Source organism: Cyanistes caeruleus, chromosome 9, assembly GCF_971803275.1.
Source record: "Cyanistes caeruleus chromosome 9, bCyaCae1.hap1.1, whole genome shotgun sequence".
In the NCBI taxonomy this organism is placed as follows: domain Eukaryota; kingdom Metazoa; phylum Chordata; class Aves; order Passeriformes; family Paridae; genus Cyanistes; species Cyanistes caeruleus.
In genome coordinates, this window is record NC_141709.1 from 10,356,522 (window position 1) to 10,379,130 (window position 22,609).

The 22,609-nt window shown below is 38.0% G+C and overlaps 2 protein-coding genes across 5 annotated transcripts in view; both read left to right on the forward strand.

The window, feature by feature from the left end:
* The window catches only part of LOC147651573 (uncharacterized), a 98,867-nt gene that overhangs the window by 24,496 nt on the left and 51,762 nt on the right, over nucleotides 1-22,609 (forward strand). The gene's annotated exons all lie outside the window — the stretch shown is intronic.
* The window catches only part of LOC147651574 (uncharacterized), a 30,627-nt gene that overhangs the window by 2,706 nt on the left and 5,312 nt on the right, over nucleotides 1-22,609 (forward strand). For 2 of the 4 annotated variants that reach the window (XM_086842900.1, XM_086842901.1), the window contains exons 1-3: nucleotides 6,035-6,151; nucleotides 6,722-6,880; nucleotides 12,324-12,408. In XM_086842900.1, the coding sequence (XP_086699026.1) occupies nucleotides 6,123-6,151; nucleotides 6,722-6,880; nucleotides 12,324-12,408 (273 nt within the window). In that variant the 5' untranslated portion in view covers nucleotides 6,035-6,122. Of the gene's footprint in view, nucleotides 1-4,194; nucleotides 4,297-5,999; nucleotides 6,152-6,721; nucleotides 6,881-12,323; nucleotides 13,594-22,609 lie in introns of those variants that run through there. The other 2 variants (XR_015274138.1, XR_015274137.1) reach the window with 2 other exon arrangements.

Here is a 22,609-nt window from a genome sequence, read left to right on the forward strand (position 1 = left end):
AAAAGGAACAATTTTAAGAAGTTGAGATTTAACAATTTTCCCAGCCTTTTCAGTGATTTAGTTAGGATGGAGCTGTGACTGGTGGACAAGGATTCTGATCATGGTTGTGTTGATGCAAGCTTATAATAAATACAGTGAAAGAATATATACAAAATATAGGAATATCTCCAGAACAGAATATATGTCAGAGCCAAATGAAGCCCACTTCTAAATATTGAATCATGTCCTCCATGCATGTAGCCAGACCTTCCATCCAGCTCCAGCATGGCAGCATTGGAAAGAGCATGTTAAGGTATCCAGGAAAATCTCTCTTAAGCCTGTTGGACATCTTGTTTGCTCAGGTAACACATCCATACCTGCTTTTAAACATGCCAGGTCCCTGTGGCACTGCAGCTGAAATGGAGACATCCTCACAGTTTAGAAATCTGTCCTAGTTTATTAAAGACTAATTATTAGCCATTCATTCCAAACTGTGAGCAGCAGTTACCAAAAATAATGATGTTGTATTACTTATACAACTACCAGCATGCCAATGTAAGTGGTCCAGTACATGCTCGTCATCAGACCAAATATCCAAACATGATTCATGGTGTTTATCAGCTAGTAAATTTTACAGAGTCCTAGCCAAGCAGTGTTGCTAATTTGATGTACCTATAATGAGCTGACCATCTTTCATTTTCTCTGAAGTTGTTTATTACTGTAATAGGGCCTCTTACTCATTAAATCTTGTCAACATGACTGATGCTTAATACAGTAGCTAAAAGATTATTAAGAAAAATGGCTATCAAGAACATGATGGAATGAATAAACCCTTCTGCTGAAGGTGTCTTTTGGGGAAGAATCTCATTTCAATACTATGTGAAGATTTGGTTAATTGCTGCCACCCGAATACAAGATTCCCAGAAGACTCCAACAAAAGGAAATCAAGAGATTGAATGACATTTGAGCAGCACAAAAAATAACGCTATGAAGTTTGCAAGAATAGTAAGGAAAGTGAAATTATTTCAGCAGAAAGATAAACTGAAAGTACTGAGCAGGCACATCAAGCAGGTCTGCTCCACAAACAGGGCTTATAGGCAGCAAGTGCCACAGGTCTCCTGAATGCCCCTCTGCTCACATCTTAACTCCACAGTGGCAGAAGACACTCTTAAGTGTAGCACAATTTGCTGTTTACAAGTTTTTTTATTTACCAAAAAACAAACAACAAAAAAAAGTAGCACTCCAATGAGGAAGATAAGCAGCATTTGAAAACAGATCTGGAAACAAGCTGCTAACAGTTCTCTTCCATCCCACGAGCAAGAGTTCTCAGTGCAAACTGCTGTGGTGTGGGTCACTCTTCCACAGGTGCAGTGCTCCAAGGACAGGCTGCTCCAGCCTGGAAGCAGGGCCCACTCTCCACTGGATCACAGCCTCCTCCAGGCATTCACCTGCTCTGGTATGGACACCTCCCCCCTGGGCTGCAGGTGGATCTCTGCATCCCCCACTGATCCCCACAGGCTGTGAGGGGATCTCTGCATCCCCCATGGATCCCCACAGGCTGTGAGGGGAAATCTGCATCCCCCATGGATCCCCACAGGCTGTGAGGGGATCTCTGCATCCCCCATGGATCCCCACAGTCTGTGAGGGGATCTCTGCATCCCCCATGGATCCCCACAGGCTGTGAGGGGATCTCTGCATCCCCCATGGATCCCCACAGGCTGTGAGGGGATCTCTGCATCCCCCATGGATCCCCACAGGCTGTGAGGGGAAATCTGCATCCCCCATGGATCCCCACAGGCTGTGAGGGGATCTCTGCATCCCCCATGGATCCCCACAGGCTGTGAGGGGATCTCTGCATCCCCCATGGATCCCCACAGGCTGTGAGGGGATCTCTGCATCCCCCATGGATCCCCACAGGCTGTGAGGGGATCTCTGCATCCCCCATGGATCCCCACAGGCTGTGAGGGGAAATCTGCATCCCCCATGGATCCCCACAGGCTGTGAGGGGATCTCTGCATCCCCCACTGATCCCCACAGGCTGTGAGGGGATCTCTGCATCCCCCATGGATCCCCACAGACTGTGAGGGGATCTCTGCATCCCCCATGGATCCCCACAGGCTGTGAGGGGATCTCTGCATCCCCCACTGATCCCCACAGGCTGTGAGGGGATCTCTGCATCCCCCATGGATCCCCACAGGCTGTGAGGGGATCTCTGCATCCCCCATGGATCCCCACAGGCTGTGAGGGGATCTCTGCATCCCCCATGGATCCCCGCAGGCTGTGAGGGGATCTCTGCATCCCCCATGGATCCCCACGGGCTGTGAGGGGATCTCTGCATCCCCCACGGATCCCCACAGGCTGTGAGGGGATCTCTGCATCCCCCATGGATCCCCGCAGGCTGTGAGGGGATCTCTGCATCCCCCATGGATCCCCACAGGCTGTGAGGGGATCTCTGCATCCCTGTGGATCCCCACAGGCTGTGAGGGGATCTCTGCATCCCTGTGGATCCCCACAGGCTGTGAGGGGATCTCTGCATCCCTGTGGATCCTCACAGGCTGCAGGGGCACAGCTGCTTCACCATGGTCTCACCACAGCCTGCAGAGGAATCTCAGCTCTGGCACCTGCAGCACCTCCTCCCTCTCCTTCTCCACTGACCTTGGTGTCTCCATGTTGTTTCCCTCACACATTCTTACCTCCTCCTCTTCTTTAGCTGGAAAATTACAACTGTCCCCACCTTTGTTTTGATTTTCTTCTTAGATCTGTTATCACAGAGGCGTTACCAACCTCTCTAATTGCCCAGCCTTGGCCAGCAGCATGTCCATCTTCAGAGCCATCAGGGACTGGCTCTGCCAGACATGGTGGAAGCTTCCAGCAGCTTCTCACAGAAGCCACCTCTGTGGCTCCCCCACTACCAAAAACCAGGGCAAGCAAAACCAACACAACAGTATACAGCAGAATTAATTTAGGTTCTTCCCTATCAGTCTTCCTAATTTTTGAATTCACCTAGCTGATTAATAGTCAAGGTATCATTATTAGCCATACTATCATCATTCATGTTGTTCTAGGCTTACATTTCTGAGTGTTCAATATAATGTGACTCCAACAAAGGGTCACAGTTATTTTAATACCGACAGTATAATCAGTATAATTGTGATTTAGTAGGATAGTTCACTGTTCCCTGCATTTCAATAAACTTTTTCAATCAGAAACAGGAATTGGGCTAACATCCTATAAAAAGGATACTACTTAAGGGTATGATCTGAGGAATGGTATAGGTCAGATTCTTATTTGTTTTAGTTTTGGTTAGTCAAAGACCAGTGTCGAATTATTTGAACTGAGGAACTGGCACAGAATTAGAAAATGTGCTCTGGATTTATGGATCTGGAAACATAATGGGACCTAATTTCTCTCAAAAGTTTCTGAAGTGATTCATTTTGCTGGATTCATTAGCTACTATTGTGATCTTAATGATAGATTTTTTCAGCTCTCATGTTCTCTTTGAGGCATCCTGCTGCTGTTTATGAACAATATTAAATCCCACTGAGACAGTGTTTAGCTCACCCTGTGCTATCTATTTTTCTGGGTACATGTACCATTTGTAACAAAGAAGTTAAAACTCCTGTTACTGACCAATGTCTGGTTTTTATAATGTGAGTTCCCTGATAGCTCTGGCTTCCTCCATACACACCTCTTTGCCATTTATATTGCTGGTGCTTATTACAGGAGCTACAGCAGGGTTGGGACCACCGAGTGTTGTTCTCTAGACAAGAAAAAGAACAAAGCTGTCCAAAAGTAATGATGTTTCCCCTTGTGTCTAGGTGTACTAAACACTACATTGTTGCCCCAGCCCTCATGTCCAGGTCATCTATATCCAAGGCCAAATTATGCACATTCAGATAGGGAACTGCAGAGTAGGTTATTCCCCTTTAGGCTGTTTTTCAAGAAGGGTTTGTCTCACATACTCTCATCTACTTGTAGAAATGCTGTCGAGATGTTTTGAACACTGACTCAGAATCTTCTGGCATACCAAACAACTTTTTCGTTCTTTTTCAGTAACAATTATACATTTAAGATTATTTCTGAAGATTTGTTTTTCTGATTAAATTGTTTATGATATTTTAAAATCTTGTACCTATACTGGTGATATAAGACAATCCTAAATATAGTCTGGCAGTTCCTTTTGCCTATCTCAGTCTTTTTTTTGTTCCTTTCCAGTGGTTGTTTGTGAATTGATGAAATCCTGGCAGACAGAAACATTCTACAGGCAGATCATCACTGTTTTATGGTTGAGCAGGGTCAGCTTGGGTATAGAAATGAGTAAGAATCACATTAAACAGACTTCCAATGTGTTTCAAGTAGTGCTAGAGGCATTTAAAAAGTGATATGTAGAAGATATAATAGTGTTAATACATGTATTCCAAACAAAAGAAAGGAAAAGAAGGGAAGGGGAAGGGGAAGGGGAAGGGGAAGGGGAAGGGGAAGGGGAAGGGGAAGGGGAAGGGGAAGGGGAAGGGGAAGGGGAAGGGGAAGGGGAAGGGGAAGGGGAAGGGGAAGGGGAAAAGAAAAGCTTCCAAAAGCTCTTCACTACAGCTGTATTAGGAGAGCAGAAGATCTCTCAGTATTGTTATTGCCATTCAGTTTGGATTGTTGCTCACTTTCACAGTTTGTCCCAGAACATTAAGTTTCTAAACCAACATGTCGTTCTGATGGCATTTGATCTAGCATTTGAATCACCCACTGGAACCTGAGAAGCTTCTTTTGCTTCTTTTGTGCCCCTTGCTAGTGCATCTTGCATACAGAAATAATCTCACAAGCCCCATCACTGCTGAACCCCTGAGAAGTTAGTGCCAAATGTACACCAGCCATTTTAAAGTGAGGAGGAGATAAATAAAAAGCAGACATCCTGGTACAAGTGAAGAAAAGAACTCATAGGGCTGAACGTGAATTATCAAGCAAATTTTCAGAAGCAAGGTGTCACTATGCTGAAATCACACTGTGGTGAGATCACAGAACCACAGAAATAGAGAATCAGAGAACCTCAGAGTGGTTTGGGGTGGAAAGGCCCTTAAAGCCCATCCAGAGCCACCCCCTGCCATGGGCAGGAACACCTTCCACCACTCCAGGTTGCTCCAAGCCCTGTCCAGCCTGGCCTTGGACACTTCCAGGGATCCAGGGGCAGCCACAGCCTCTCTGGGTAACCTGTGCCAGGGCCTCCCCACCCTCACAGGGAATGATTTCCTCCCAGTATCTAACCTAAATCTACCCTCCTTCAGCTTAAATGCATTGGAAAGGAAGATGAAGTTTGAAATCTGAAAAATGGGGATTTTGAGGTATTTCAGTAACAGGTAGAAGTACAGTTCAGGTGCTGTTTAGAACCGTCCTATAAAATAATTTGTAATAATGAGGTCCAATTTTATGTAAATTTTTTTTAAATTTAGAATGTCTCACCATCTCTTCAAGAGAGAAAGATTTTTTTTCTTGAGTATTTACAGTACAAGCACACTCTGACCTGTGGGACAGAAAAATTATACTGGATCACTATTTAAAAAAAAGCAAAGTGCTTTGAAAAGCTGAACTTGTGCGACATAGGCAAGAAAAAAGTCAGTTGCATATTCTCCACTCTCTCTTTTGATTTCCATTTATTTTAGCTTCTTTAGTCTATACATCTCTATAAATCATTTATTGCTTTATATTTTTATAGTGAAAATTATAGTAACCAAAGCCATCTTTTCCTTACATTGTTTATTTTTCAATTTTCAAATGGTTATTATTATTTAATTCCAATTTTCAAATGCTGATTTGGAACATGGAGGAAAATTCATGTGGTTTTCTCCAGAAATAGTAAAGGTAACTATTGGCAGCTTGGTTTATCTGTCTCGCCAGCTAGACAGTTACAATGACAAAATTAATTCAAAAAGCATCAATTTATTGATATTGTCACAATTAATGTTCCTCTTGTTTGAACTTTACATTTTTATTGCACTGGCACATTGATGCAATGAACTCATTTTAATTTGCAGGACCAAGGCCTTTAAGGCACTCTAAGAAGAAAAGCATTCAAGTACATTGAATCCTAAATCTGGAATGTTTAAAGCAGCCTTGTTAGCCCTGGTGACAAGAATGACACCAGTCTGTGAAAAGTTATGGATTTCCTCTCTACAGCAAGCAGCAGGTCTGGCATTCCAAGAACAGATATCAATAAGCTTTTTGCATCCCATGAGTGTCATTGTATTGGATTTAGGTGTCCAGGTGTTGGTGTCTCGGTTAGAGGAGATCAGGGGCTGCCCTGTGCTGGTCACAGACAGTTCCAGCTTATTTCAGACAGTTTCAGGTGCACAACAGAGCAACCACTGGGCAAAGCTGAGCACCATTAGAAATCTGCAGAAATATTAGGAAAGGGCTCATGCAGCACAGGCAGTGACAAAAAGAGAATTGAGGAAAAAGTAGATTATAACAGAAGAACAAAAACAAATAACATTGAGGGGGGAAAAATGCAGTAAATAGTTACTGAGGCATTTAGAGAAACATCTTTGCTTTCCCTAGTGCAGACTTCAGAGAGAGGAGTCCTTCCTGCCCCCTTTCCAGCCTCAGTTTTCTGTGGTTTTGCTGAATTTCCTTGTTTCTTTGGTGAGGTAAAAAGTGATGCAGAAGGCTGGAATCAGCTTGTAATGTTTCTCTACTGCCATACTTTGTTCACCTCATTTTCCTACACTAATTGTAACTTCTTACTTGTTTCCTTCAGCACACATCTCTGGGCTGCAGACCTTGAGACATGCACTCCTGGGACTCAGGAGTCCTCCAGAAAGAGCTGGATGTGGGAACTCCACAAGGACACAGACACTGTTCTACCTTGGATGGCTGCCACATCCTGTGTGCCCAGCAACAGGACAAGAGGCCAGAGGTAGCAACTGATGTCCAGGAAGTTCCACCTTAATATGAGGAAAAACATTTTTCCTGTGCAGTGACTGAGCACTGACACAGATTTACTAGAGAGGGTGTGGAGTCTCCTCCCTGGGGATATTCCAGACCTGTCTGGACACACTTCTGGGCCCTGGGCTCTGGGATGGCCCTGCTGGAGCGGGGAGGTGGCACCACATGAGCCACTCTGGGCCCTTCCAGTGACAGGACAAGAGGACACAGCCTTAAGCTGCAGCAGGGGAGGTTTAGGCTGGACATTAGGGAGAAGTTCTTCACAGGAAGAGTGGCTGGGTGTTGGAATGAGCTGCCCAGGGAGTTGGTGGAGACACCATCTCTGGATGTAGAATCATTGCCATGGTCTAGTTGATGAGATGGTGTTAGGTCATAGGTTGGGCTGAATGATATCAAAGATCTTTCCCAACCTGATTGATTCTGTGATTCTGGCATCTCACTTGATGGGTAAATCTCCTTGTAGAGGCTGTCTCTGTTTATTTGTTCCATGCTCAGCATAATATGTTTACAGAATGGATGGAAATCTGTTTGCTATATTGCTGTTGACTGTTCTACAATGCTACAGTAAATTTAACTCACTGTGAACACAATTACCCATAATAACCCAAATTCCTGCCACAGCTCTGCATCTCCATCCTGGGGGCATTGTAAAATATACTCGTGCATTGGGCCTGGCAATTTCATTCACTGCTGCTCAATATTTTCTTCTCAAAGAATTTGCCAATAAGACTTTCCACAGGTGGATAAACTAAGTATATTAATATATCTTAAACTATGTATAATATAATAAATGTAATAAAATAAAATTAAATATAATAAAATAAAATTACATATAATTTAATGACATATAATGACATATAATGACATAATATAATATAATATAATATAATATAATATAATATAATATAATATAATATAATATAATATAATATAATATAATATAATATAATATAATATAATATAATATAATATAATATAATATAATATATATAACATAGCATTAACATAACATAACATAACATTAACATAATATTAATTACATTTTCACTCTATCATCCACATCTATTACACTGGGCAACTGAGGACCTATGAACAACATAATTTTGAAGTGAGCATTAGTAAACTAAGTATCTATAAATTAAACTCTTTAAAAGGTTTTAAAACAATTCCCAAAATGTTGATCTAAGAATTTCACTTGTAATTTTGTTTGTTATTGATAAACATTGTCAAAATCAAGCCTTATCATGTCAAGAAAAAAAAATGTGCCTGAGGAGCATCAGCAGAGAGCAAAGAGGATTAGTCACTCTTGAAAGGTAAAAAAAATAATAAAAATGTATAGAACCTAAGGCAAACAGTGACCTTAACAAGGCAGAAATGGCAAATCCTTGCATGAAAACTTTCATGCTCCTGTAGCTTTTTGGTGACAACTACTCAAAGAAACTTGGTGAAAAGTGAATTTCTGAAGTAGAACTGAGGGCAGCAGTGAATTTGTGTGTGTGTGGAGATTTTAGCTATAGGAGTTATCAGGATGTATAACAGGATACAAATTTTTCTTTTTATAATAGGATGAAAAAAATTAATCAGAGGTGAACATGTGAAATATATGAGTTCCTATTACTGCATCAGCTGCTTTTTCAAGCTGAAAGTTTTAATCTGTTCTTCCTGTTATGCTTTGCAGTGCCTTCATTTACTGGATTTTCATCCTCAGTTCTACATTCCTGAAGCCCTGTTTAAATAGCAGTGCTTAGGAAAACTGTAATTGAGAATTGGAGAAAACACTTTATTTGAAAATTGGGTTTTGTAATGCTGTCAAAGGGATCATAATGCAATTAAACAATCAGAAATTCTTTTGCTTGTTTTCCTTTTTTCTGTGAGTGAAACAAAAGGCTCTTGCAAAATACTGGAGTGACTGTCAGGGCTTTTTTCCTAAACATGTTGAAACTGTGGACTTTGCTTTATTTACTACCATTTCAAGCTTTTATATTTGTGCAGAAAATACTCCTTGGAAACCCCTTTTGAGATAAAATAGACCTCAGTTTTATCATAGGTTCTTGATATATGTTACAGGATCTAATAGAGAAGTATCCCTCTCCTAGAGAATAATTTGGAATTATCTAGCAAATTGCTTAACTAAAATTGATGACTTTCAGGAAGTCCTTGAACTAAAGAAAAGCTAAAAAAGAATCTGCATTAGAAAATTATTTTTAAATGTTTATGGCAATTTAATTCTTAATAAATTTCACCACATGGATTCTCCCTATTTACCATTTTCTTTTTTTCTGTTTATATTTGCATTAATGATATTTTACTTTCATTCTAAAGTCAATTTTAGGAAATCTTTTTGAATAGGCCAAAAAATATATTTTAGTTATATATATATATATATATATGTATGTATGTATGTATGTATGTATGTGTATATATACAACTGAATTGGCCTGAATTAGTAAATTGGTTTTACCTAATTTTTGTGACATCAGAAAGATTTTCACAGGCTTTTAAACACAAACTTCAATGAAATCACAATGAATTCACATAATATCTTGATCTACTCAAATCTTTTGTTCCTGATTAGTGACAGTAAAACAATATAATCACAAACATTTAGTTCTGTTGCTTTGCAAAGTTATTTATGGGACAATGATAGTAGTAGGCTCCTGAAGTCTCTCTCACTACCCAAAAAGCTAGAAAGATATAATTTACATTATACCTGTTTTATAAATGCTTTTACATGCAATACATGCCTTGGATAAGGAAACTCTAATCATATCATCAGGATAGATGAAATAAGTCATATTTTACATTTTAATCCTAGAATCTAGCACAGAAAAAGAAACTACACAGGTTTAAATGTATTTTGCAGTGGAGAAACTGGTGATAGGGTTCATCATCCCCAATGATGCTTTCTCATTTGATCATCTATATTGGAAGTCAAAAATTATGACAGTGACAAAGAGGAACACCAACTCTAGAGTACTAATTAAAGTGCACCAGCTCAATAGATCTTAGTTCATCTTCACATGGAACCTCATTAAGGCAAAATGATCTGTACAAATTAGTCTTTCCAAACAGAACCACTGGCAATTTTTAATGAGGTTTCCATGTAAAGCATCATCTGTCAAATTGCAAAACTAAAGCAATCAAAGACATACCATGCTAGATTATGTCTAATGTCTATTTGTTTAACTGGGGGATTGGTTCATTTTTTTAATTCAATCTTGTATTATACACATGACTTCAGAGTTTAGTGATCTGCTTGCATCAATGTCAATATTTAGATGCTTAAAGACCAATATATTTAAATTACTATTTATAACTGTTAGCAAAACAGGCTTTATGTTCTTTTCACATTCTAGGCAACTAATGTCTTTCTAACAGTACTGTTAGCAAAGTAGAATAATAATTTTTTTAAAAAAAAATTAAAAAGCTTAAAATTATTGGAAGATGCAAAGGCTGTGAGGTACCAAGTAAAAAGAACAAGAGTTCAACATATTCTGTTATAGTCTGTAAGGTATAACAAGAAAAGAATTTGAGCCTTAAAACATTATTGTGGCTCTAAACAGTGGAACAAGAGGTAGAGGGTGTTAATTAAAACCTGGAGAATCTGCTTCCACTTTACACCTTCCCTCCTGTCCCACCTGTCCCATCCAGAGTGCAGGCTACCGAGGAGAATAAAGGGTGCAATGAATTTTTCCTGTAGATATTCAGAGAAAAACCCTAATTTGTCTTTTTACATAGAAAATTCCTTTTGAGTCAGAAATAATAAAATATGTGTTAGCAATCACACGAATCAGAAGAATGTTGGTATCTTGATGAAACAACCTGGAAAGGACCTTGGGAGATTTTCTAACCCTTCTCTGCCTCAGCCCATATCATCTAAACCTAGAGGACTCCTGATAAGTATTTAAACGGCAGTTATAAGAGATTTTTTATTAGGATAGAAAGCATGTTTGCAGCAGGCAAAGAAATATTAGTGTATCTTGGTTTTAGCTGTTTTTAAATTATATGGGACTGGTGGATTTATCTGAGACAATAAAAAAATAGGCTGAACAGCAATGCAATACTTTGAAGAGAGTTCTGAGGAGCACAGCAAGAATAATTATAGCCAAAAGAAATGTGTTTTTAGAAGGCTGACTGGAAGATTTAGACCTGAATAATCTTACAAAGATCATGTGAAGTAGGTAAAATACTGATCAAATATCTGTTAGAAAGGAGGCAAAATACTCATCTCCACGTTGGATAGTGCCAGAATCAGAGCTCTTAAACTAGATCAAGAAACTAGGACATTTGGACTTTACAGAAAGCATTCTGGTGGGAAGGATGGATAGATGTTGGAGTCAGTTGGAACACTTAGAGGAAACTGTTGGTGTTTTTAAGGTTCCCTCATGAGACAGAATTTTTACAGGAGCTATTGATAGTATTTCTGGAGTTTCCAGGGAATAACAGCCAACAACAGCCTTTGGCAGCTTGCTGTGTATCAAATAGTGTTTGTTCTGATATGCACACCCGTGGAGTTTACATAGCCAAACTGCACTTGGTGTTCTCAGGTGTATTCTGGGAGGCAAAGCATATTCAGTGACATCTCAGGCACCACATCAGCCCAAGAGTGTCAGTGTCCTTGTGATGTGCCTTGCTGTGGCATCACAGCCTTGCAAGAATGACACAGGCTTCATAAATAGTCATGATTCAAAGTAATACGAAGTAATGGTAAAGTCTGTAACTCAATAGCAATCAAACAGCTTGTTTGGGCCTAATGAAGATTTGGTTTTAGGACAAGAAATTCACACTGGTTTTAGCCAAATTACTTGATTCATTGGAGTAAAAAGAGTACACTTTCTATAAGTCAAGGACAATTTATGTTTAGCATTTTTTAACCTTTATAAAAGTTGCTTGTCTTCTTACCTTTTTTAAGTCATTTTGCCAAAAATATACTTTTGTTTTTATTTCTACAGCTAGCCCATCTGTTGTCATCCTTAATATTTATTATATTAACTTTAATGTATCACCTCCCACACACTGTTTTTGCAAGGTACATAAGCACAGGCATAAGGGCTCAAGTAGTTAATTATGTAGTGAAGTCATCAATTTCTAAATTATCAATTAGGTAAGGTTTTATAAATTGTGCTTTATTCAGGGAAACTAATATAACTAAATTAATCTTTATTAAACTAATTTCTGAAACCTGATATAATAACTTAGTATAATATTTATACCTTTGCTGTAATACAGCACAGGGGGAAAGACAACTGCAGAATACTAAAGAATCTACTGCTTATGAATTAATATACTGATTTATTTATTTTCATCAAGTAATAGTGCATTAAACTCTTCTTCACATCTTCTTCAATTTGTAGATTAGGATCTCTGCCTTTCCTGACATTTCCTAAGCCTCTCTTCCATAATTCTCTTTTTAGCCAACCTGCAGCATACAGAGGTATAACTTCAGTCTGCCAAAAAGCTGTAACTCAGTGGTTTCCAGTCCCCTTGTCCCCAGCTAAGGTGGGTGTTCTAGCAATTTCTGAACCTGCTTTTAATGATCAGCTTGCTTTTTCCAAATTTAGCATTGTATGTTCCAGGCAGGCATTCAACTGTGTACCTGCACTTATGTGTGATAACAATGTAAAACCATTATATTACTCAATATATTTAAATATTTATGCTGTTAAAGAATTTCAAACTTCATTAATCTTGCTATGTGTTTTCATATTTCCTCAGCCTGAGTGATTCTCTTCTTCCATGTATTTTCATTTTTGGGTAGTCTAAAAATGGGAGGTGTTCACACTTGAACTAATTAACTGAATTTTGAGTAATTGGCTTTGTCTTCACTTTAAAAAAAACATACTACACTTGGAAGATTTTAGTTTTAAGGACAATATTGGTATTGTCAGATTTCTCCTGAGTGACTGGAAGTTGAGAGAAAATTATCCCAGACTTTTAGTCTTAATTTAATACATTCCTCACCCCATTCCTGCTGCAGAAGATTTGCTTTCACTAGAAATTGATTCACTGATATATTTAAAGCTATTTTTCTTTTTTTTTTAATTAACTAGTGATCTTTCTAATATTTTTTTTTTAAAATCATCATCTTATCTGCTCTTTCAGTTCTGATTCCTTCTCTAAATTTTAGCTAGAGAGGAAAATTTTTCTTTCCTGTGTTTATTTGTAAGAGTGTTCTCAAAGTAGTCCACTGGATTTTTAAATTATGAGCCAAGGTCCTGCAATACCCAACTCAGTTTTACTTATAAATGTGATATTAAGCTCACTATTGCTATTTAAGGCAATCTTATAACACACACATATCTCAATTTAGTTGCAGAGATGTTTGATTTAAGTAGCAGCCTTTCAATGTCTTAGAGTTTGAATTAGGAATATAAGATCAGTTTAAAATTTGACAAAAAGACAACATGAAGCAAGACCAGGAGTTACAGTTACAAGGGTAAATGACCCAATTTGTTTTCAGTTAAAAATTTAGTAGTAGGAACTCTACTGAATAAAATACACAGTACAAAGTGATGCCTTCCTCCAATTCACTTACACACTATTGTATCCCAGTATTGTTAAAATATAATTCCAACATAGAATATATCGTTTTTAAATTTTTGATGTTTATAAAATATTTATATATTTATAATTCTGCCTGCCCATTTATCTCAAAACAATAGAATGGAGAAAAAGAAAAAAAAAGTTTTTCTATACAAGTAAAGAGAAATAGTATTTATGTGTGACCAAATAATTTATTACAGAGCAGGATACAAATTCAGAGATTTTTACTTCCAGCCTGGTGCCTTTAATCTTTGTGTTAACTCCATTTTAGTATAATAAAATATGTCCCTGAAAAATAGAAAATCTAGCAGATTCCATAAAATCTTCTAACTGATTAATTGGAACTATATTCAAAATTCAGTAAGTACCAAAAATAAGAACTTACAAGTGCTCTCATAAAGGGTCTGAAAAAAAATAGAATTGTCCACAATGAGTGCATGAGCAAGTTCATAATAGTTATTGTAAATGCCTAAAAACCACACCCTGCATAAGTACAGAGAGACAAAAACTTCAAAGAAATATTTAAGTGTTTGGAATTCTTTAGAAATTGTGTCATCTTTAATAGCATCTTTCATCAAAAGCACAATTGTTGATGTAACACACTCAGAGCTTCAGTTCCCTGCAGCCTTGAGATGGGGTTCAAACCCTGGGATTTAAACTTTTACTTTGGTTTCTTTCTCCTTCTCTCATTTACACAGGGCACATTCTTTGCTCTTTTGCAGGTCACATTTTTAATCTCTTCACTACCAGTGAAACTAACCCGTTAAGTTGCTGTTTTCCTTTTCATGTCTATTTCACTGTTCCACCCCTCTGCCCTGTTCAGGTGAGACCCCACCTGCAGAGCTGCCCCAGCCTGGGCCCAGCTCAGGAAGGACCTGGAGCTGCTGGAGAGAGTCCAGAGGAGGCTCCAGGATGAGCAGAGGGATGGAGCAGCTCTGATGGGAGGAAAGGATGGGAGAGGTGGCATTGTTCAGATGGAGAAGCTTTGGGGTGACCTCACTGTGGCCCTTAAGTGCCTGAAGGAGCCAACAAGAGCCATGGAGAGACTTTGCAAGGGAGGGAGCAATAGGACAAGGGGAAATGGCTTCCCACTGCCACAGGGCAGGGATAGATGGGATATTGGGAAGGAATTCCTCCCTGTGAGGATGGGGAAGCCCTGGCACAGGGTACCCAGAGAAGCTGTGACTGCCCCAATATTTTAATATTGTTTTTGTATCTGCACAACTCCCCTGTGTTTCTTTATTCTTTAAACTCAATGAAATCTCTATTTTGACTGCTGATTAATTTTAGTTATTTACTTTGGATTGTTTCTTTTTGTTATTCCTCCTTAGCTTTGGTCCCTGGAAAACAGCTGAAATCCATAGGTAGGGCAGTAAGAACTGTGAATAGTCTATACTCTGCCCAAACCTTCTTTCTAGATAAATGTGCGTTGCTGGTGCTCCCAGAATTGCCTATTTCACATGCATGGTCATTTTCTTTAACATAGTAACAATGTTCACCTTAATTTGTATCATTTCAAACAAGCAAAGAACGTTGACAAAATGGTAGGGTTAAAAAAATCCCATTGCTAATGAATCACATTGCCAATAGAAAAAAAAATAGTTTAATAATGTTTACATTGAATCTTGGTGAGTAAGAAGATGCAAAATTAATTTAGCATTAAAAACCTCATTAAAATTAAGACATTTTAAAATACATCCACAGCAGCAGCTATGATTCATAGTGTGGGAGAAGGCAGTTGCAGAGGATTTCTGTGAACTCTGACTGCAGCTGGCACAACCAACCACAATTCCCAGGAGAATAGCAAATGGTGTGACAGATTAGTTATTCCAGCAGCCATGCAATAAAAGTTACTTGTAGATTCATAGAAAAGTGCCTTTCAAATGACCAATCCATCCTATTATGGAGAAAAATCAATGCACATTGTGCCTTTCCGTTTATTTACATTTCTTTGCATTTTAAGGTGACTTTCCCTGTAGCTGTTTGCTTATTATACAATTAAAATAATGTTATTTGTGCATCCTTTCATCAGTGAAGGTAAGAAGGCTAAACAATATTGCACTGATAGGAAATGAGATTATTAGTGGCAGGTTTCTCGTTGATGCAGAGTTCAGGAAATAACATATCTGAGATTTGTTCAGTCGGTCAGAGCATGGTGCTAATAACGCCAAGGCCATGGGGCCAATCCCAATACAGGCCATTCCCTTCAGAGTTGGACTCTATGATCCTCATTATTTCCTTCCACCTGAGAATATTCTGTGATTCTGTGACATGGCACAATGCCTTCTCACAGTTCTCAGCTCTGACTCACCTGGAGCTTTGCATGTTTTGATCTTTTTGGCTGAGATCTTTTCTGAGGAGATTGAGATACCAGTTCTAATCTTATCTCTCAAGGATGAATGTCAATGAGCAGAAGTTCTTAAGGTGAAGAAAACTTTAGCTGTGAAATTTGTCAGACTCCTTCCAGAATGAGGACAGATTTGGTCATTTATCAGGCTCAGACCTGATATTTCAGAGTTGCTTGACAAATCAGATGATGCTATATATCCATATTTCCCCACAGGATTACTGTCATCTGGTGCTGAAGGATTGTTATTTAAGATCTTCCTAACCTATTGTGGTGGGTTGGCCTTCATTGGCCACTGGCTGCCCACCAGGCTGCTCTCTCACTCCTCAGCATGACAGGGGCACAAAATAAAATATAAAACTCCAGAACAGCTTGTCAAAGTAATCTGTACTCCTTAGCTTGGGAAGCCTTTGTAACTCTGCTCTACTTTCCTGAGTAAATAACCTGCATCAATAGAAGGAAATGCAGAAGTATCTCCTAAGAAAATACTAGGAACAAAAAGAAAGAACAGACAAATAATGAAAAAAAACCAAAGAGCTAATTTCCCTGCTCCTGTTCTTTCCAGTGCTGCCAGGTTACCCGTGGTATGCTGCCTTCAGAGTTTTCACAAGGCAAGTGGTTTCTATGAAAGCACAGAGAAAGGGGAATTAGAGATGTAAATTGAGGGGATCTATGACAGCTAGTTTTATGAGGATTATCACTGTGAAACCATAAAACTAGGCATGGTACCAGCCTGAATTAAAATTCTAACAAAAGATGATGATGGAACTGGAATGATTTCAATGGCTAAGAACGTTTTTCACAATATAAGGCAAATTCTGCAGGAAGCCAGAGAACTAGCAATCCTCTAATTCAGAGGTGTTACCAACTGGCAGCAAGTATCTCCACATTAGCATTAGACATCTCTAAAGACTTTCAAAGTGTATTGACCATACTTTCTTCATTCAACAATAAATTGGAAAATAATCTATTCAGGACTAAACCAAAGTCTGCCACAATCCTCACTTATTTATTTTGCAAAGCAAAAGTATCTTGATTTATACTTCATTATACTGTTTGGGAAGTGATGGCATTTTCCACACCCTTCTAGATCTGTAATACAGAGAAATTATATTTGTTATTGCCTTTTCTGACCTCATCTGGACCTCCTTTTCTTTTTTATTCCCACACATCAAAACAGAACACCTAAACCTAAGGGTTGCTACTGGAGCATGTAAATCATCTTTCTGTATTTCTCTTGGGCAGCTTACCTATTGGCAATAATAGCAATGGAAACATTATACATGAGGTAAAATCTAGAAATAAAATTAAACAGGATAAACCACTATTCTATTGAATCAGATGTCAAATATCGTCCACTTGGTACATCCGTCTGCCAAGAACAATTTGAAGCACTAAGGTGATTTTTCTACTGTTATCAAGAAGTACACAGTATCTGGGAGAATAAGGAATAAGTTTCATTATCATGGGCTGCAATATCCCAGCATTGGAGCAGCCAGGCCACCAGGGGCTCACCCAGCCAGCAGCTGAAACCTTTTCTCGTATCTCTCAGATCTCCTGGGGACAGGGACCGGGCATTATCTCTGGCCCTGCCTCTTCCTCCTGTGCTGAGGGCCCTGTTTCCTCCTCATCCATCACTAAGCAAATTGATTTTGTCTTGGATTTCTTCTGCAGTACAGGGGCTGCTGTGACTGGCACAGGTTGTTCCTCTTGCTCAGCTGCAGTTTGAGTGACCACAGTTCCTGTTGTTATGTTTTTCTCCTCCTTCACTAAGGGTGCTGTCGAGTGACCAGCAGTGTCCAATAAATAGTAGCCAGAACCCAACATGGCAATAAGTTTATCCTCTCTGGTGCTGCCACAGCATTTTTCTTGCAAATATTCTGTCACTTTACCAGGGTGCTGTAGTTGTCCAGTGGTAAAATTTCAAACCATCAGAGAACTTCTCTAAAAACTGGCACATTTTCTCCCACATCCCATGCCATTCAAGACTATTCTCCCTCAGGCCAGATCTCACATGTTGAGATATGAACAATGTACTGGAAACACCAATGAAATAAGAACACAGTAACAGGAACAATATTAATAATAAAAGTGCAGAGAAGAGAGAGTTATTCAATGCCAAAATGCTCACCACAGAGCTCATGACCCAACTGCAGCCACGCCACTCCAAACTGGACAGAAGTCCTTGCTCCCAGAGAAGTGTCCCTTCCCCTGTGTCCCACAGTGACATGAGGTGGTATTGAATAACCTTTGGATCCTGGGCATATTCCCTGCAAAAAATTAACTCTGTCCTAGCTGGAACCAGGCCAGCAGGGACACCTTCCACCACACTGGGTTGTTCAGAGCTCCATCCAGCCTGGCCTTGAACACTTCCCTGGGAAACCTGTTGTAAGGCCTCGTGACCCTCAGAGAGAGTCATTTCTCCAAAATACGGAATCTGCTCTAGCAAGTACTGCCTCTCTTTTTATATATATATATACAACATGTATATACAACATGTATATATACAATGTAACACATTATTGTTGCTCAGGATTGCACTTTAACTGATGAAGCTTTATAATGATATAAAAATATACATATTTTATATGTATAATAACTTATATATACATATATGTGTATAAAACATACACATATAAAACATACACATATATGTATATGTACATCATATACATATACATATATTTATTTGTACATATATTATTAATACATTATATTATTATAATACTTATACACATTATTATGCATATATGTATAATCAAATATGATTATATACATCTCTTATATGTAAATCATATATATAATAATATACATATTATTAATAATAATAGACATACCTTTACAGAATAAACAGATTTTACAAGTAGATGATGAATGTGATAGGTGACTTGTCTTGTCTCTGAAATTCTATTTTGGGGGATATAGCAGTAGCATTATTAATTTCCATTGCTTAACCACTCTTGCATTGTTATTATTTAGCCTGGGAAGAAAGAACATTGTTAAGGATGAAGAATGAATAAATGGATGAATGCTTAACACACACACAACAGAACAGATTTCCATTTTTCTATATTTTGTTTATATATGGGAGTCAAGTCATTGAAGCAGGAACAATTTCTTCGTCAGTATCTAAATATAAGACTTTCATATATCAATTTATATTTGTTTCCTACAGAATTTAAATCCATCTTCTAATGGTTTGGGGTTGTTTTTTTGAAAAAAAAATACAAAGTATTGCAAAGGAATCTGTGGTGGGGTAGCTGCTTGAGAAAAATATTCTTCAGTGATGTATCTGAACTGTGTTAACAAAACAGGGTAGGAACAGCAATGGATAGTAATTGACATCCTAAGTTTTACATCCTCAGAAACTCACACACTTCACATTCACCCAGTCCAGGTCAGCCCCTCCCTTCCAGTTACACAAACACCATGGGGAACAGAGAAGTCCCTCTGAGCTCTGGCTGTGGTTCCCACCTGAGGTCAGCATTTCACATGGACTGTATCAAGGTCTAAACATCAAACATGAATCTCTTATTGTGTTTTAATGTTTTTTTGAAGTTTACAATATTTTTATGCTTTCTGAAAAAATATTTTGTTAAAAAAATTACTAAATTAATACCTGTAGAACTCCTTAATTGTGAACCACTTGATCCAATTTTGTCAGTTGTAGATGTATCATTCTGATATTGAGGTGAAAACGTTTCTCTCAACATCAGGAATTTTTATTTAGCATCCACCAAAGTCTCAGAGATTAGTCGATATCCCCATATATTGTTTAATCTGACCTTTGTACCTCTGGCCTTGGAAGACTCACAGTAAGGAGGAAAGACCTTCCTTCTTTTCTTTTTCTTTCTCTTTCTTTCTTTCTTTCTTTCTTTCTTTCTTTCTTTCTTTCTTTCTTTCTTTCTTTCTTTCTTTCTTTCTTTCTTTCTTTCTTTCTTTCTTTCTTTCTTTCTTTCTTTCTTTCTTTCTTTCTTTCTTTCTTTCTTTCTTTCTTTCTTTCTTTCTTTCTTTCTTTCTTTCTTTCTTTCTTTCTTTCTTTCTTTCTTTCTTTCTTTCTTTCTTTCTTTCTTTCTTTCTTTCTTTCTTTCTTTCTTTCTTTCTTTCTTTCTTTCCTTCTTTCCTTCTTTCTTTCCTTCTTTCCTTCTTTCTTTCCTTCTTTCCTTCTTTCCTTCTTTCTTTCCTTCTTTCTTTCCTTCTTTCCTTCTTTCCTTCTTTCCTTCTTTACTTCTTTACTAACTTACTAACTTACTAACTTACTAACTTACTAACTTACTAACTTACTAACTTACTAACTTACTTACTTCTTTACTTCTTTACTTCTTTCTTTCCTTCTTCGGCACTTCCGCACTTCCTCCACACTTCCTTCCTCTTTGCCACTTTTAGTGTTAAATAAAATATATCAAGTTTTTTTACACCAACATCTAACCTTATTTGATTTCAATCAGGTTTTTTGGGTATATTTCGTACCATTGTGGGTTCTATCCATTTTATTCACAGAGGTTTAGTTTCCTTTGGTCTTCTGTGTTTAATCCAGTTTGTAACAGGGAAGAATAGAATAGATTAGTTCAGCTGGAAAGGAACTAAAATAATCACCTAATCCTGACACTTAAGGGCTGAGCAAAACCTAAAGCATATTACAATATTTTTAATTTCCTGATCAATTTGGTATTGGATTGAATTTCTTTGTGCATACACTCACGTGCAACTCTTCGTATGCCAGTCTTTAGTGTAAAATATAAACTTCAATAGCAAAATGATCTGTTTCAAAGTTACAACTGTTCAATCCCAAATTGAATGATTAGATGGAAAATGGAAATGGAAATGGAAATGGAAATGGAAATGGAAATGGAAATGGAAATGGAAAGCCATTTACAAAGCAGATCATTCTCCAAGTGTTTAGGCTCCCCTGAGGAAGTTAGACCCCCAGATACTGTGGGAATAGCACTTTCTAATTGCAGAGATGTTGAGGTAAAATCTTTAAAACACAAAGCAGTGTTCCTCTTTCTTCTCTACTCTCCAGTGAGTGGAAGAATTCAAGTCAGCACAGTGTCAGGTCCTAAGCTGCATTAACAACCTCTAAAAAGGGAAATTATACACTAGTCTTACTGCCTAAAGCAACTATTTCTAAAAAAGAAAGTCTTCCAATTATTACTGTTTTTTTTAAAATCATTTTACACAGCAGAAGACATATATTCATCATTACATCACTAAAGATTCAGAGGCACAAAGAGCATTTTTATTAATCAAGTGGCAGTAATTTAACAACTCCTAGACTGCATTTGGAATGTTTGCTGGAATATGCATATGTCAGTAAAAGAAATAATATTGACATATCTAAATTTAATACCACTTAAATCTGCCAAACAGGTATTAGAATGTCTGAATTTCTTATTTTCTTAATACATTCTTGCTAGTGTTTCCAACATGTCTTTACCAATGACTTAAGAAACAAAGAAAAACCAGCATACCCCCAGTAATAAAAGCACACATAGTATTTTAATTTTTTTTTCACAATTTCATCTAAATAACAATAAAAAAATAAATTAAAGACCTGAAGAGGTATTTATGCTTCTGAAAGTGCAGGAGAATATCTCATACACTTTTCTGAAGTGCAAGGATGCATGTTGAGAATTCCAGTAGAAAATTGTCACAGGTATGGTTTTTAAGAAGTTAAAAACCTTAGTGTGTCCAAGATAAAACTGAAAACTAACCAGTTTCCTAATACACTTGAGCCTTTGGATAAGAGCTCTGTAGCCAACAAAACAATTTGATACAGATAAACCTTCAAATTTGTCAATGAAAAAAATTCCAGACAATATTAGCAAATTAGAATGCTCTGCATTGTGGTAAAAGCCAGAATGGGTCCAACATTTTTTTTTCTTTTTGGATTGTTCCTTTTGGGGTCTGGTTTTTATTTTGGTGAGTTTTTTTAGGAATTGTATTTCAGTTCCTGGGAATTTGATAGTCATTATAGTTTTGCAGCTCTGCAGGTGCCTACTGCCATCTTGTGTACTTTTGTTGTCATGTGAATGGACATGTCTTGCAACTAAAAGGTCTACTAAGATGTATAAAGCATATTTAGGATTTACTGGATAAAGCCACTCTACATATTAAGGCATGGACAGTGAAACTGGCAGAATTGGAAAATACCTTTATCATTTATTCTCTACTTAAAATGTAAGTTCTACATTTGTAGTGATAACAGACTTAGTCTTTCCAGCTTAAAATCTTCCAACCTTTTTTTTCCATTTTTTGTTTTTCCCAGTCTGGGAAAAAATCTGGATGCAAATCTTACTGACACTGGCTGTTCATGTTCAAGTTAAGCTATTTCTTGAATTCCTTGTCTCCCCAAGTAGAAGAAAAAAATATTGCTGAAAGGAAACATTTTGGCCAGACATGGTTTCCATAAATCCATGCTGGCTACTTCCAGCCATCTTCCTGTGTATCTTATGCTTGGAAAATATTTACACACTTATTTTGTCCATCTTCTTAGAAAGTCACTCAGCAGGCCAAATGACATGCAGGGCTATAATTTCACTTTTCCCCACTTTCCTACTCTCAATATCCTGACTGTCACAATCTCATGGCCAGTCCAGGCAAAACTATCACTGAGCTTCACATCCCAAACCGCTGCTCCTTACTTATGAGATCCACCAAAGAACTTCCATTCATTGTCTCCTTCATCACTGGTGTCAGGAAATTGCATCAATGCACTCCACAAATGTCCTGCATTTCTTGTGGCTCCCCACCAGAGCAGGTATCTTTGAAGTTTAAGTCCTTAGGGACTTCCAGCCCCCTGAAAACCAG